Source organism: Macaca mulatta, chromosome 1 (genome assembly GCF_049350105.2).
Source record: "Macaca mulatta isolate MMU2019108-1 chromosome 1, T2T-MMU8v2.0, whole genome shotgun sequence".
Classification (NCBI taxonomy): domain Eukaryota; kingdom Metazoa; phylum Chordata; class Mammalia; order Primates; family Cercopithecidae; genus Macaca; species Macaca mulatta.
In genome coordinates this window covers 60,769,293-60,784,824 of record NC_133406.1, presented here as the reverse complement: position 1 = coordinate 60,784,824, position 15,532 = coordinate 60,769,293, and the positions used below count along the sequence as shown (strand labels likewise).

General features: G+C 53.1%; 1 protein-coding gene across 50 annotated transcripts in view; it reads right to left on the bottom strand.

Moving 5' to 3' along the window:
- PPFIA4 (PTPRF interacting protein alpha 4) overlaps positions 1 to 15,532 on the bottom strand; it is a 52,703-nt gene that overhangs the window by 18,912 nt on the left and 18,259 nt on the right. For 22 of the 50 annotated variants that reach the window (XM_078003097.1, XM_078003116.1, XM_078003145.1 and 19 more), the window contains 15 exons: positions 15,252 to 15,341; positions 14,441 to 14,632; positions 14,018 to 14,164; positions 13,623 to 13,757; positions 11,709 to 11,792; positions 11,305 to 11,436; positions 11,034 to 11,096; positions 10,250 to 10,341; positions 8,146 to 8,254; positions 5,723 to 5,931; positions 4,051 to 4,291; positions 3,553 to 3,588; positions 3,200 to 3,333; positions 2,752 to 2,921; positions 428 to 521 (listed from right to left, as the gene is read on the bottom strand). In XM_078003097.1, coding sequence (XP_077859223.1) covers positions 428 to 521; positions 2,752 to 2,921; positions 3,200 to 3,333; positions 3,553 to 3,588; positions 4,051 to 4,291; positions 5,723 to 5,931; positions 8,146 to 8,254; positions 10,250 to 10,341; positions 11,034 to 11,096; positions 11,305 to 11,436; positions 11,709 to 11,792; positions 13,623 to 13,757; positions 14,018 to 14,164; positions 14,441 to 14,632; positions 15,252 to 15,341 — 1,928 coding nt within the window. Of the gene's footprint in view, positions 1 to 427; positions 522 to 2,745; positions 2,922 to 3,199; positions 3,334 to 3,552; positions 3,589 to 4,050; positions 4,292 to 5,722; positions 5,932 to 8,145; positions 8,255 to 10,249; positions 10,342 to 11,033; positions 11,097 to 11,304; positions 11,449 to 11,708; positions 11,793 to 13,622; positions 13,758 to 14,017; positions 14,165 to 14,440; positions 14,633 to 15,251; positions 15,342 to 15,532 lie in introns of all 50 variants that reach the window. The other 28 variants (XM_078003196.1, XM_078003170.1, XM_078003183.1 and 25 more) reach the window with 7 other exon arrangements.

Sequence of the window (15,532 nt, the reverse complement as noted above, 5' to 3'; positions counted from 1 at the left end):
ACCACTGGGCTGTGCAAGAGCTGGACACCCACAACCCTTGCTCCCCACCCTGGACTTCCTCTGCTCTGCTCTTCCGTCTTCTGAAGAAGTATGACAAGAAATGGGGCAGGAACACCTCTCCACCCCCAGAGGGCGAGGAGCTCTCTGTTTGCGTGTGACCTGACATTGACTTAGATTTCAATCTGCCCTGCCAGAGACCCACAGGACCCAGGTCACTCTCCCATAACCCCCTTGCCTCCTTCTCCCTAGGCTTATCCTAAGAACCTCCTCCCAGCCCTGTTGTGCCCATATGGACCAGGCCAACTCAGTTCAGGAAGGGCCTTGCTGGGGTCTGGGTCCCTGAGCTCAGTTTCACAGCAGGCCAGGGGAAGGGAAGTGCGTAGGGGGCTGGGCCCCATCCTGGCAGAATCTGGCCTGTGGCTCTTACTTCTTCTTTAGCCGCCGGTCCTTCTCTGCCTGGGTCCCCAGCTTGGCAGGCACCATAGGCTCCTGCATACTGAACTCGGAGTCTGTTAGCAGAACTACAAGGAAAGAGATGCGTGTATCAGCCAACCCCTCTGCCTCTCCTCCCTTGCCTGGATCAGGGGTGGGGAACAGAAGCAGCAGGAGGCTCCTCAGCAAAGGACAACCCATGGCCTGACGGGACCATTATTCCTGGAGCTTCTGCTCAGTGTCCCTGCATCCAGGCAGTCTCAGAGAATGGCATCAAGCAGGTCATCCCCAGTTCAGAGTCTCCCTGGGAGCCTCAGCCTTGGGGGTGTTTTCCAGCCAGATGGACCCAAGTTATCCCACCCTAGAATCCTAGACAGAACCTGTCCTTCCTCCAAGCCAAGGTGCAAAGGAAACGCAGAGCCCCAAACACAAGTGGGCTACAAGGCTCAGAGAGAAGGATGACCCTGGCTTGGGTCAGGGGTGGGGAAATCCACACACTGAGAGCTGCATCTCTGGGCCTCCTTCTCTGGGTGCATTCACTTGCACAAAACCATAAAGGGGAACATGCAGAGTTCTGTCTTCTATTAAATATTTCCTTGAATTGATGCTAGAACCCTACAGAATTCATGGCCAGAGGCAGAATCTTAGAATTCTTTTAAGCCCTGGTCACCCCCACACAGTACACAGTATGCAACAAGTGTGGGTAACCCAGAAACGAATCTGAGGTGCTGTCTCAGTTTTAGGTGCCAGCATGGTGTGGAGAGCGTCGGAAATCATAAGGTTTCACCCAAAATGCTTCTTCCCCTGATCAAACCTTTCAGCTTCCCCTGTCTGTGGCCAGCTCCACAACTCCCCTCACCCCTGTGGACTGGAGAAAGGAGCTGGACTTCATTCTCTGGGCTGACACTCCCATATTGTGAGCAGACATGGCCATGTTCCTCCTCCCTGTTCCCAGATCACCCCTTTCCTTCACACACAGACCTCTCCCCGTCTCAGCGAATTCCTCTTTCTCCTTCCTCTTTCTCTGACCTCCTTCTCTCATGCTCTCCCTCCTCCTCCTCCTCAGACAGCTAGCTATCTTCTGATTCACATCTTCCTGAGGTGCAGAAAGGTCTAATTATGTATTGGGGTCCAAAGGTTCATTTATTCTAGTTGATGAGTTCCTCCCCTGCACAAAATTCATCAATGCTCCCACTGCCTCAGGGGAACTTTTAAACTAAAACAGATGCTGCAAGGCCCTTACAGCTAGCCCCAGCCTAGCTGTCCAGTCCCATCTCCCCACTCCTCCCACCCTCCTTCTTCTCAACTCTGAACAGGCATAAGTACATACCAACCTCTCACACCCACAAACCTTTGCCTTTCCCAGACCACCCCCTTCCTCCACACACAGACCTCTCCTTGGCTCAGCTAATTCCTATGTGGCCTTCACACTTTAGCTCAGATGTCGCTACCAAAGGAGGCCACCCCTGTTGTCCCCATCATTCCATAGCCGAATTCTGAGTCCCACAAGCACCCTGGGCACATTTCTATCAATAGATTGTTCTGGAATTGTCTCTTTACTTCTTCCTTTTCATTAGACACTGAACTCCTTGAAGGAATGAACTGTTGGTCAGCACCTGTTACTAAGGCATACAGTAGTTACTCAATAAATGTTTGTGGAACAAATGGCTGAATAGGAAACAGAAAGAAAAGGTGATGGAACAGGAAAGAAAAGAGAAAAGAAGAAATAGAAGAGAGGGGGCAGATGAAAGCTAACATTTATTGTGTACTCACCACATGCCAAGTATGTACTAGACCTTTATACTATCATAGAGGTGATAACGATGTCACGCTTGCCTAAGAGCTTCCTTGAATTTAATGTCTACAAAGCTATAACTAGGTGTTACCACATTTTGAGTCCCAGAGGCCAGAGGTACCCAGAAATAAGTTCTAATCAAGAACTGACTCTTCTAAAGAAACAACCAAGAGATTTCTCCAGAAGGTCCCGAGCACAGTACATCAGAAAATCTCCAAATTGAAAGAAACCCCAGACGCCCAATCTTTCACTCAGTACAGGAGACCTTTCCACAGCATGCCAAATAAAGCCATCTAGCCACTTCCTGACACTTGTAGAGGCAGAAGCTTACCCCCTCATAAGGCAGTCCACTCCACCATGAATAGCTCTAACCGAAAACTGCTTCTGCGGATCTGAGGTCACCTGCCTGGGGCTTCCCCCAACTGGTCCCTGGGATGCAGGCAGAGAAGGCCAGTCCAAGTACACCTTCCTGCTTCTGATGCCCCAATGCCCGCCCAGACCTCCGTTAGGAAGGGGACAGAGACCATGGCCTGTGGCTCCATCCCGACTCAGCTGGATCAGCCTGCCCTTCTCCTTCTTCCCAAACAGGCGGCCAATGGAAGACTTGATGCCCTTGCGCTTGGCGCCCTTGTGCAGGGAGTCCTGGCTGCTGCTGTTGCTGCTGCTGGGGTTGCTGCCCTGATCCTCCAAGGCACTACAGGGTGATAGCCAGAAGGGGACAGAATAAGAGGAAACATACTTAAGTGACAGCAGGAAAGATGGAAGTTAGACCTCAGGAAGAACTTCTATTAAGTGTCAGAACTGGGATGGGGGCAAGGGAGACATAGGAACTCCCTTCCCTGATGGTGTTTCAAAGAGAAGTAAGACATTCAGGAAACTGGGACAGGGGAGATGCGGTCCCTGCAGAGGCAGAGGAGGGGAGGAGAGGACCCTGCGGATGGAGAGACTGGAGGTAGGGTCTGCTCCACTTACCTCTTGCCTTCTTCCTGGCTCAGGGCTGGGTGGCCAAGCTTCTCTAGCCGCAGCGTCCTGGGTGAGGAAGGAGGAGAAGTCTCACATTTTATGGTGGCTTTATCCTCTCGGTTCTCTTCCCGAGACACTGGCGACTGAACAGACAGTGGAGCCGTCAGGGGATAGAGGGAGAGATCTCGGGCCTGTCTACCCAGCCCAGAAGAGGTGGAGGAGCGTGGAGAAATGCGGTGGGGAGGCCCTGGGTGCCTCTCTGAGTTCAGACTCAGACTGAAGGGCCCTGGGGGAGGAAGCCGAAAGGAAAGGGCATGGGAGCAGCGAACCCGTTAGTACCTGGGCCATCAGGCAGCACTCACCAGCAGCTTCCTCCTATGCTTTCTTAAGTCACTGGGCTGCAAGAGAGAGGGATGGGTAAGCTTGGACTTACCATCTCCATGCCCTAGAGCCAACCCCAGGGGAGCCCAGTAGTCTTAGGATGAGAAGATAGGATTCAATGCCTCACACAGGCCCAGAAAGAATATCACACCAGAGAGAAAAAAAAAAAAAAAAAAAAAAAAAAAAGCTGGCCTAGAAAAACAAGCCAGGGCTTATTTTTCTGGAAGAAAGGAAGAGGTGAGGGCAGTGGGTGAGTTTCTTTAGCAGTCTGGGCTCGTCCAAGGAAGATGGCAAAGAAGATATGACCTAGGCCCTTCTCAAACCCAGGACAGGTTGGTGGCCTGACATGTCGGGGTCTGCACACATCATGGGAAGACGACGGCAGGCCCAGCTGAGAGCACATGAGTCCTACCATCCCTTAAAACCTCCCCCGGTGCAGGGCCCAGTGACGCCAGGCCTGCTCCTCAGCTGCCTCTCACCAGGGTCATGACCCCCATTCGGTCCAGGTCCTGGGCAGCACTGCGGGAGGTGAGCTTAGGTGTAGAGCGGCCGCTGAGTGGTGGGGACGCGCTGGCCAGGGACAGGGCTGTCAGAGAGGTGGGGATGGAACCGCGCTTGCGCAGCTGCTTCAGGTTTAGGGCCTCCATGCTGCCACTGGTCACACGTGTCTCAATCTCCTCCGCCCGGAGCTCCGTGGACTCCTTCTCTTCCTGAATCATCCTGGAAGGGAGGCAAAACCAGACCTCACCATGAGACCCAGCCAGGACCAGGAGGCAGCACGGGCCGATGCCTGCACTCGCCACCGAGGACTGGCAGGCAGGCTTTGTCTGTCCCGCTGGAGCTTAGAAATATGTTTCCTTCTTGTTAGCTTGCCTGCTCCCTCCATTTAACAAAAGCAGCTGCTGGGGAAGGAGGCAGTTTGGTTAGTGGAACATAAACCATCCTGAAAATCAGAATTCTTGACCTACCCCTAACTACAGGGGTGGCCTTGAGTCAGGTATTTTGCTCTCTGTGCCTCAGTTTCCCAACATATGCAATGTCTGAAGTGGTATAAGTCAGCAGTTTCCAAGTATAGGACTTTTAAATGATGCTGACCCCTGATGGGGTTTTCCCTGTGTCACAGAAAAATGAGAGAAATAATGAAAATGGTGCACGTGTGTGCCTGGGAGGCACTGAGCAACGAGTGCACGCACATACACATGCACACACTCACACATACTCCAGTAAAGATGCCCACTCCCTTTCACAAAGAAGGACTTGCCTTTATTCTGAGTATGTCTTTCTTACTTCAGGAATGTTAAAATGTCCTTTCTTTTGCAAAATGATTGTGATAATAGATAGTCCTTATAATTAATGTTTTACTTTGCAAAATAAAAAGCTAGTGGTCTTATGTTTGTACCTTTCTCTCTCTGTGTGTGTGTGTGTGTGTGTGTGTGTGTGTTCTTTGTAACTGGTCTGTGCAATACACTGAACCATTGAACTGGATATCCTGTACAGCTTATAAAGCTCTGATACACTTCAGCTCAGATATTGCCCTGCTGTGTGTCATCAACATTAATAAACTCATTAAAAAGGCACGATAGAATGAAAGTTTTCACAACTTTCCCTGTCACTGTTTCCGTTTGATGCCTCATTAGGGACAGGAAGCATGGTGCAGTGGACCAAGTTCAGACTTGAGTTTGAATCCTGGCTGTGTCACTTCTGTGTGACTTTGGGCAAGTCACTTAACCTCTCTGAGTTTCTGTTCCCTTGTCTGTAAAACAGGGATCATGCTGCCTACCTCAGGGACTGTGATAAGATAGACAGTGACATTTACAAAGCTCTCACCCTGAGCTGGCCTCAGTAAGCAGGAGCTACACTCTTAGTGGTTATGATCAGCTGCAGGGTTGCAGGAACACAGCGTGCATCCTCCTGAGCCGAGCCACATCGCAAGCCCTGAGAGGGAAGGTGAAGCCTGAGAAGTCCACTGAGGCCCTGCTCCTCTCACTCCAGCACTGGGCCAGCGGGCCTGATGACCCACAGAGGGTCCCTGAATTGTGGTATTCTAAGTTGCAGGTGTAAGAGGTGAGCAAACCCATATAGGATTTTTCCAACACAAAGGGCCCCCCTGCCCTTCGAGGCACTCCCCAAGCCCTCCAGCTATGCCCTAACCTGATTTCCTCATTGATGGCATCCAGCTGCTCCTGCAGCATCATGGCCAGAGTCTGGGCATCTGAGTGGCCGCTGGGGGAGACAACGTCCGCAGAGCCCACCAGACCCCCTGGCTCATCCTCATCTGCGTCGGAGATCTCAGGGTCACTGTCAAAGGCAGGGGCGGCTGCCGGGGCCAGCATCCCAGGCAACGGAGAAGTCTCCCAGTCCTTAGCAAAGGAGGAGGGTAAAGGAGTCGTAATAAGACACCCAGATAACTGCAGAGCAGGACCCTCCCTACCTCTACCCAGCAGCACTGGCATCTCCTGGGAGCTTGTTGGAAATGCAGAATCTCAGGCCATACCACCAGACCTACCAATTCAACTTCTGCATTTTAACAAGACCCCTGGGTGGTTTTTTTGTTTTTGTTTTTGTTTGTCTGTTTCTTGAGATGGAGTCTTGCTCTGTCACCCAGGCTGGAGTGCAGTTTCGCGATCTCGATCTCGGCTCACTGCAACCTCCGCCTCCCGGGTTCAAGCAATTCTCCTGCCTCAAACTCCTGAGTAGCTGGGATTACAGGCACATGCCACCATGCTACCACGCCCAGCTAATTTTTTGTGTTTTAGTAGAGATGGGGTTTCACCATGTTGCCCAAGTTGGTCACGAACTCCTGAGCTCAGGCACTCTGCCCACCTCAGCCTCCCAAAGTGCTGGGATTACAGGCATGAGCCACCACGCCCGGCTGACCCCTGGGTGATTTGTTTGCACATTATATTCTAAGAAATACTGCTCCTGGCCGGGCGCAGTGGCTCAAGCCTGTAATCCCAGCACTTTGGGAGGCCGAGATGGGCAGATCACGAGGTCAGGAGATCGAGACCATCCTGGCGAACACGGTGAAACCCCATCTCTACTAGTAAAGATACAAAAAACTAGCCAGGTGAGGTGGCAGGCGCCTGTAGTTCCAGCTACTCGGGAGGCTGAGGCAGGAGAATGGTGTAAACCCGAGAGGCGGAGCTTGCAGTGAGCTGAGATCCGGCCACTGTACTCCAGCCTGGGCGCGTCTCAAAAAAAAAAAAAAAAAGAAAAAAGAAATACTGCTCTAACTGTTAAGAAGAGAGTCCAGACACAGACTGCTTTGGTGTGCATCTTAGCTCCACCAAATACTAGTTGTGCAACCACAGGAAAATTGTTTAACCTCTCTGTACCTCAGTTTCTTCATTTGTAAAATGGGGATGGTAAGGTACTTACCTTATAGATAGCTGTGAGGATCAAATGAGGAAAATACATGTAAAGCCCTTAGCACAGTGCCTGGCACAAAGCAAGCACTATATAAAAGCTATCACTTTCCATTCACACAAACTCAAAGGCTGACTACACTTAGGGAGCCAGAAAGGCCAAGCAGGCCTGACTAGACATTCTGCAGAGTTTCAGCTCATCATAGGACAGTCTGGCCAACCCCGAGAGGTGCCAGCTTCTCTGAAATCATCCTACACACCTATCCAGCGGGCAAAGGCCCAGAAGAGGGGAGGGCAGAGAACTGGGCTGGGAGAGCCAGAAGAGCAGAGAAGGAAGAAAGGGGGCCAGGGACAGAAAGGTACTCTAACACCCATCCTCTATGACCCAAGCCTCCTAGCTCCCCCTCAAGGCTCCTGCAGCCTCTCAGCTCCTGGACAGCTGCTATGTTCTTATAAACAGAAAGAGTAAAGAAGTCAGGGGAGAAAGAAAAAGAGGCGCCTTCAGATTGTGACTCCCCCATCAGACTAGGAGTTTCTTAAGAGCAGAATGAATCTTCCCCTGAGACTAAGAGTTCCCTCTTTCTCCATCTATATCTTCTAATGCCCCAGTGCTCTAAATGATATTTAGAGGACCTGGACTCAAGACAGAACATGACGAATAATTGCACTTTCCCAAAAGATCGAACTCGGCATTTTTCTGCCCCATATCTTCCCTCATTCTCCCCTAATCTCCCTAGGCAGACTCAGACAGCATGAACGCACAGCTGCTTCTCGGAAAACTCCAGGTGCCATCCCAAGGGCCAGTTAACCTGTCATCCCTCCCTCATCTCCCCCATGAACCACAGCTTTTGTTCCAGAAAGTTTGCCAATTCCGTCTTACCCATGAAGCATCCCCCCGGCCCCCACGCCCGACCACCAGATACACACGCCTGCACGCCCAGGCACACGCACACACACTTCAGTGGGGCCTCAGGGACTGTTGGCTGCCTGCCAGCCCCCACCTCTTGCCCACCAGGAGGCCAAGGCAAGGGGGGGGGGGCACAGCTGTTGCAGCTGACGATGGCCTCAACCCCAGGGCTGCAGCTGTCGTTGACACAGGGGAGGGAAGGGGAAGGATTTGCCCCACACACCAGCCGTCTGCGTAACTGGAGCCAGGCACGCGGCCGAATTGACCCCAAACTCCCTGAGGAGATCCCTCCACCCCCTCACCTTGGCAGACTCTTCCCTCAATGCCGAGTAGCGGCGATGCACGCCTGGGGGTGCGTGTGTGGTTGTGCCCAGGGAGAACCGCACGTCTGCTGCACTGCCCATGTGCGACCTTGAGCGGTGATGAGGGAGAGAAAAGACAGGCGCTGAGGACTGAGAGCCCCAGCTCACACCCAGTGGGCCCAAAGAGTCAAGGGATCTTCAGCTCAGAGAAGAGACGTCTTAGCAGAACACGGAGCTGTCATAAATGTCTGAAAGGCTGCCGTGTAAGCAAAAGAGTAGACGTATGCCCTGGTGCTCCGGGGGTCAGAATGAGCCAGGGGAGAAAGTTCCAGAGAGTGGCTTTCCATCTGGCATAAGAAAGATCTTCTAATGGCAAGGGTTGGCTTATGATGTAACTGGTGGCTTTTAAAAAGTTGAGCTCCCCATCAAAGAGGTATTCGAGCAGAGGCTCTCTGGCCATCTGAAACACATGGCGCAGGAGGGCTCCAGGCACTGGGAGAGGTTGGAAGGGATGATGTCTACAGGTCCTTTTCACTCTGAGGGTGTTTGTTTTTTGGTCTTCTATCCAGCACTTTTCCTTGGGTCTCCCCATAATCTGGACCAAGTCCCTGGTTAAAATTCAAGCCAGGCATACCCTTTTGCCTAGGAAGCTTTAGGAGGCCCTGACACTGTCAGAAACACAAGCTAGAGAAAATACTTTGACTGCCCCAAGAGTCTATTCCAACCCTGAGATTTTAGAACCCAAGCAACAATCCCCTGGAATATCTGAAAGCCTCCCCAGTGATACTTCTTCCCTGTGCCTTTCTACTTGGAACCCTTGAGGGAGTCCAGAATGAAGGGACACAGTGTCTATACAGACTATATGAGGTCGCTGGATGGAGAGGGAAGTTCCCGCATATTCCCCTTTTCTCCCTGCAACTCAGCCCCAATTCCATGATGTACCCAATGATTCTATAGTCGAACCCAAGCATTCCCAACCATTAAAAAAAAAGCCAAGCAGTGGCAAATGGCTTGGTGTACTGTTGGCCATATTTTACTAATTGAGGGGTTGTCTCTTCTGGTCAGGATGGGAGAAGTAGGAGAAATCCCAACTACTGTTACCTGTCTCCATCCTCTGCTTCTCTTCATAGCCATATACAATAATTCCTGGTGAACATGGAGATGGTACTTAAAGTCTCTCCCAACCCAGACACCCACAGGCTTCTCTTCTTCAAGCTCAACATCCCCTTCCCTATTTCAAGCACTGCCTCTCCACACACATCCATATGCATATTTCCATTGACCTTTCTTCACGGTAGTTCATCCCATTTCCCTGATAGAGCAAGCACATGATCAAAGGGAACGGCAAGGGTTCTGATCTAAGAGAGTTTGGTTTGGAGAGAAAACAGCCAAGAGCCATGAACCTTGAGTGGCACCATCCACTTCAGTCTCCTCTGTCTTCACCCCACCTCTCTGGCCTGGGTACTGAGGACAGGCTCGAGGTCTGAGTTCAATACCCATTGCTCCACAAAATGTGGGGGAAAATCCAGAGGTTCCCTAAACATGGGCCTAATTCAAGCATTAGGAGGTAAGCTCCCTCTCTTACAATGGTTTCAAGAAAAGGGATGCCAAGACCGTAGGATCGCCACGGCATCTCAGCTTCCAGTAAGGAAGTTTCTGATGCCTCATTCCAATCTCTCCTGCTGCCTTTCTGCCTGCTGCCTGAACTTGGGTGGTCCTTGACTCTCAAGAGAACTGGAATGAGTGGCCCTCCCTACCAGTGGGCCTTGTGGGACAGGGCTAAGCAAGGGATGTGCAGGCCTCTCTCAGGGGTGTGCCCTCTGTCAAGGAAGCAGAAACCACGGCCTATGTCCTACCACAGCGGGGACAGAGCACTGACTGTCTGATGACTCGCCTCTCAGCAGCCCTCGGAGGACAGGTGTTCCCTCCCAAACTGCCCAAGTAAGCTGGGTGACTTTGACCAAGTTCTCTGAGCCTCAGTGTCCCACCCTGAACAGGAGGAGGACCCTGAGGTCCTGGGCAGTCTTTTGTTGGAAGGAAGTCTCCTTCCGCAGGGTCCGATAGGACCCCATCCTGGCATGCCCAACCTCCGGCGCTGCAGTACCTGGAGTGCACGCCATCCACAAACGGGCCCCCTCGGCCCTTCAGCTGGTCCACCTCTTGGCGCAGCTTCTCAATCTCTTCAGACAGGCGGCCCTGTGCCAGCAGACCCGGGGTGGGGGTGGGGGCCAGGGAGGGGCAGAGAGGGAGGGCGGGAGTCAGAGAGGGACAAAGAAGACAGCAGAGTTGGGGAGATGCTGAAGAATGTATTGCAAAGTCCAAAGCCAGGGGCCCCAAGCCAGGCCCACAGATGACACCAAAAGAGAAGAGGTCCAACCGGAGAGTGAGTGGAAGGATGGGCAGAGGGGCAGGGCCAGGAGGGGGTCTGTCTGGGGAGAGCTCTACTAGCCTAGGCCTCCTGACGCCTCACTACTGCACAAACGCACAGCAGATGAGGCTGGGCAGCAAGAGGGCCCCAGCGCCCTCTCAGACCTCACAGACACTGCCAAAGCCAGGACAGAGGCAAATCCTCCCAGAATCACCAGGCTCTGGCTGCACCAGGGTTTGAAGCTCCCTCCAAATCCTGCGGTGGAGCCCCTCACTGGGCCCTGCCTCTCTGCTGTCCACCTCTGCCCTAAGCTTCTGGCCTCAGTTTCTTCTTTACCTGTGGGCAGTGATGCATCTACTATGATGGGCTCTAATAAGAAATCACGGAATAACGTATGTAGTGCACTAACATAGGCACTAACACTGCCGAGTATCAGAGCAGCAGTGTTAAAAGCAGGGTGTCCTTTCCTCCCTGCAACCCGGCCCTCCCAGGCTGGGCAGGGCTGGCCTCAGCCGGGTACCTTGTGGTGGTGCTGCTCCTCAATCTGCCGCTGGGAGCTCTCCAACTCCTGGATCAACGTGTTCTGGGGGAGAGCAGCCGTGAGCCAGGCCCCTGCCTTCCTCTCCCAATCCAGACCTGAGCCTCCGGGTGTGCAGTCTCAGTCCCTCCTCTCCAGGCTGGCTACCCACCCCAGTGAGATCCTGCCTGCGCCCATCGCAGTCCCGCCTCCCCCCATCCCCCGCCACACCCAGCACTAACCTCTCACATCCCAACCCCGCCCCTCCAGGCACCTTCTCCTCCAGGGCTGCCATGCGCTCCTTCAGGTGGAGCTGTAGACGCTCATTGGACTCGCTGAGCAGCCGGTCCACTGTGTCCGACAGCCGCTTGTTGTGGTCCTCGTTCATCTTTTCCCGCTGGCGCACCTGCACAGCCACCTGCCTCGCACCAGGCCACCCTCCCAGGGAGGACCACCTTCTCCCACTGGGGTTCGACTTCCTCCCCTGTCCTCTTCTCATCCTCTGGCAGCCCCTCTCTCCACTCTCCTGACCACCTCCCCCCTCACCTGCCAGCCTCCTCCCACTCTCTGTGACTGTGTCCCTGGCCAGGCCCTTCCTCCATGCCCCTTCCACAGACCGCCCTGGGAGCCTGTCCTGGGGGAAGGAGGGGACCTGAGGGCCCAGCCGGGTGCCCTCACCCGTGCCAGCTCCTGGTTCTTCTCCTCCAGCTGTCCCTCCAGCTGCCGCAGGTGCTCCTCAATGTTGCCATGTCGTTCTTCAGCCTAGGGGCAGGGATGGGTCGGTGCAGCCCGCAGATCTCTGTTCCTCCTGCTCAGGCCCCATATCCCCTGCACCCTGGTGCCAGGGTGGCCCTGGGGATCATGGCCCCCGGTATCAATGAAGTTCAGCCTCCACTTATCAACTTGGAGCAGGACCACCATCCCCATTGCCTTTCTTCCCAGGTACTTCAATACCTGCCAGGTCTCCCCTGCCTCCTCCTCACTCAGGCCTAGCCCTAAAACATCCTGGAGCTAGCAGTTCAAGAGACTGTAAATAATCCCCATGCTTCCAGAAAAAGCTCCACTTGAAAGCATGACCTACCATAAACCTCTATGCCTCCAGATGGATAGAACCACACTGAAGAGCATGGACTCGTGCCACACTGCCTGGGTTCAAATCCTGGCTCCCTCTTACCATCTGTGTGACCTTGCGCAAGTTACCAAACCTCTATGTGCCTTCGTTTCCACAACTGTAAAATGTGGGTAATAATAGCACCCAAGCCCACTGGACCACCACGAAGACTAAATGAAATAATCCAAGGCAAACACTGAGAACATAGTAAGCACTCAACAAATGTTAGCCTTGCATGGTTACAGCTCTGCTGTTAAACCAGCCCAGGTGTAGTAATCTCCCTTTCCAGTTATGGGTGTCCAGAGATGGAGACCCTACTGTCTCTGCTGGCAAGATATTCTAGAGAGCCACATCTCTTACAGTCAGGAAATCCTTCTTTAAACTCCTCCTGCGATGACTCACTTGACTGTATTAATCATTTCAGCCCAGGCCTTCATGTCAGCTTTGGGAGATACTAAAGCTGACTGCTAAGCAGCCCACACATAACATGCTCTGCTGTGATTTCGACCCAATCCTTCGTTCCTCGAGGCTGGAAAGACCTCCAAGACCATCCCGTCTAACTCCACCATAGTGGTAAGGACACTGAGGCCCAGTTAAGGGAGGGGATGACTTTTCCCAGGTCGCAGAGACAGTCAGTGGCAGAAGCAGTCTTGGTCCTGGGTCTGCTGGGACACAGCCAGGCTGCGGGTTCCGTCCTCGAAGCAGCTGAGCTGCACACTGGCTGGCCAACCTCTCCCTTCTGAGCACTGTGCCTGGTGCTTCCTAAACACCGGTTTCCTTCTCGCCACAGGTTCGAAGATCCCATATGAGACTAACCAGCTGAAAACACTCCTAAATTATTTTGATTAACCCCTGCATGTCTACATCCATGCATTTACCTGACTCTTCCGGCACCTATTATGTTTTCAGTCAGCATACCTCTCAGGAATTACTACTTCATGAAGTATCCATTAAATAAAATTATATTATCTTTTCTTCATCCTAAAACTGCAGGCTTCAAACAACCAGGAGCAGTCCCTAGATCTAGAAGCTTCAATTTGGCAATGAAAGATGTACTCAACCTAACTCTCACCCCTTTCCCCTTCAGGGATATATATACCATATCTCTTCTAGGGTTTCATCCTTCCAGAGATGAAATTCCTAATCTTTCTACTCCAGCTCCAAGTGAAAGAAAGTATTCACCACAACCGTGTAGAGGTTTTAAAAAAAAAGAACACTTTGCATCAACATAGTTTCTTCTCCTTCAAGTACTTTTATACCCCTTCTTATGAGATTGTCACATCCCTGCAGGGTGATGAGGACAGGGATTACTCTTCCAACTGACAAGCACAAGGCAGTGTGCTCCCTGGAATCACACGGCGGGAAGCAGTTTTCTGGCTCCTGGCCCAGTGCGCCTCCTGCGCACTCCCTTCCCTGCCTGGCTCCCTGAGAGCTCAGAACATGGAGGACAGAGGCAGATCCCAGGCCCCTGGCCCACTTGCCTTGGTGAGGGCTGCAATTCTCTGGGCCAGCTCAGCCTCCACCTCTGGCAGCGTCTCTGCCTTGCGCATCGTCTGCTGCAGCTTCTGCTCTGCCACCTCCAGCAGCTCCTGCAGGTGTCGGGCCTTCTCCTCACACTAGCAATGTGGGGGCGGTGAAGTGATTCAAAAGGGAGCTCTGAAGCCCCCACCCCCACCCCAGCCTCAGCAGAGAGCAGATGACAGGTCAGAAGCAGCAAGGGACAATCTTGGTTGTTGGCTGCCCGAGATGCCTGACTTCCCCTTTCAAAGGGTGACCTGCAGGACCCCAGGGGCTCCTCAGCTACCACCAGTAGGTTCACGAGGACACCTCCAGGGCTAAGTACAATGCCTATGCCCACCACACCCCGAGGAGGTACCTGGCGGTGCAGGGACTCCTTGTTGGCCAACTCATTCTCCAGCTTGTCATTGAGGTCATGGATGGATGTTGCCTCACGCTGAGCAGCCAGGTAGCGCTTCTCCAGTGTAGTAATCCGCTCTTCCATGTCCTCCTTCTGGGCCAGAGCCTGGGAGAAGACGAGAAGAGAGGGACGGTCACCAGCCTTTCCCTGCCCCTGTCTATGCCTCCCCACCCATACCTGGCTGACTGGAACCCATTAAGGGGCATGAGCTACACTCCCCTGTCAGTTTCTGGCCTTGGCCCACCCTTTCCATGACTGCCCCCCACAATGGAGCAAGGCCAAGTAGGCAGGTGTTCAGTCTCATGCCCCAGAGCCCTTGCCTGGCTCTCCCTCCACACCCTCCACAATGAGGTCATGGAGCAGGCTTTCGCCCTCACACACCTCCCGGAGGTCCCGCTGATGCTTGCTGCTCAGCTCCTCCGACTTGATGAGGTCCCGGCGGGCCGTGCCCAGGTCCTCCTCGAGTTCAGTCACGGTCGCTGTCAGGGTGACCAGTCGCTCCCGGGCCTGGCTCAACTCAAAGTTCTGCTTCTCCAGGAGCTCCTGCAGCTCCTCCACCCGGCCCGCATCCTCCTCCAGGGATAGGGACAGAGAGCTCTGTGAGTCACAGGAGCATCCCACCCACCCCACTCCCCTATCCCAGGGGATGGGAGGAGGAACAGCACACCCAGAGCAGGTCACAGCTCTGTCCCCAACATCACAGCACTCCTCTGGCTACAACTGCCTCCCTCTGGGCCCCAGGAGGTCACTCCTGACAATGACCAAACACATTGCTATCCTGTGTCTCTCTTGAAAAACAAGTTTCTAGTTTTATCTGTTATGCCAGCCTCTTGTAACCCAGAAAGGGGCATGACTGGGGAAACAAAGGCTCAGAGAGAGAAGGAATCTTGCCTGATGCTGCCACACAAGTCAAATGTCACACAAAAATACTAACACAAGTCACACAAATCTACTAACAACTCAAGTAGATTCAAGTGTACAATGTGCCCAGCATGTGTTGGGCACTAAAATAAAAATCTACAGATTTCATTGCAAACGGGGTAGGGAGAAGAAGAAAGGAGAAGGGGAAATATTGGAGAAAGCCCCAAATTTAATTCAAGCAGTTGGTCTACTGAACTAAGGCAGGGCGGGGCCTCCAACCTCCCACCTTGGGGAACACATGATCCCGGCCACACAGTTCCCCATGACCTACCTTCCACAGGCGTTTTGGCCCCAGCTCCACAGTCCCCTCCTCTTCTGCCGCTCCATCCAGCACCCCTGCCCCCTGCTGCAGGGCAGACACCTGTAGGGCACAGGTCCCAGGGCAATGAGTCAAAGAGAAGAGAACCTCCCATACATTCCAGACCCTTCCAAAGCCCCTGATTTAGTTAAAAAGTGTCTCCTATAAAGAGGTGCTGAGCCTAGCCTTGCCTAGCAGCTTCCAGCCATGGCAGGGAGAAATCCGATGAGAAACGGAATAGGGCACAGGGGTGA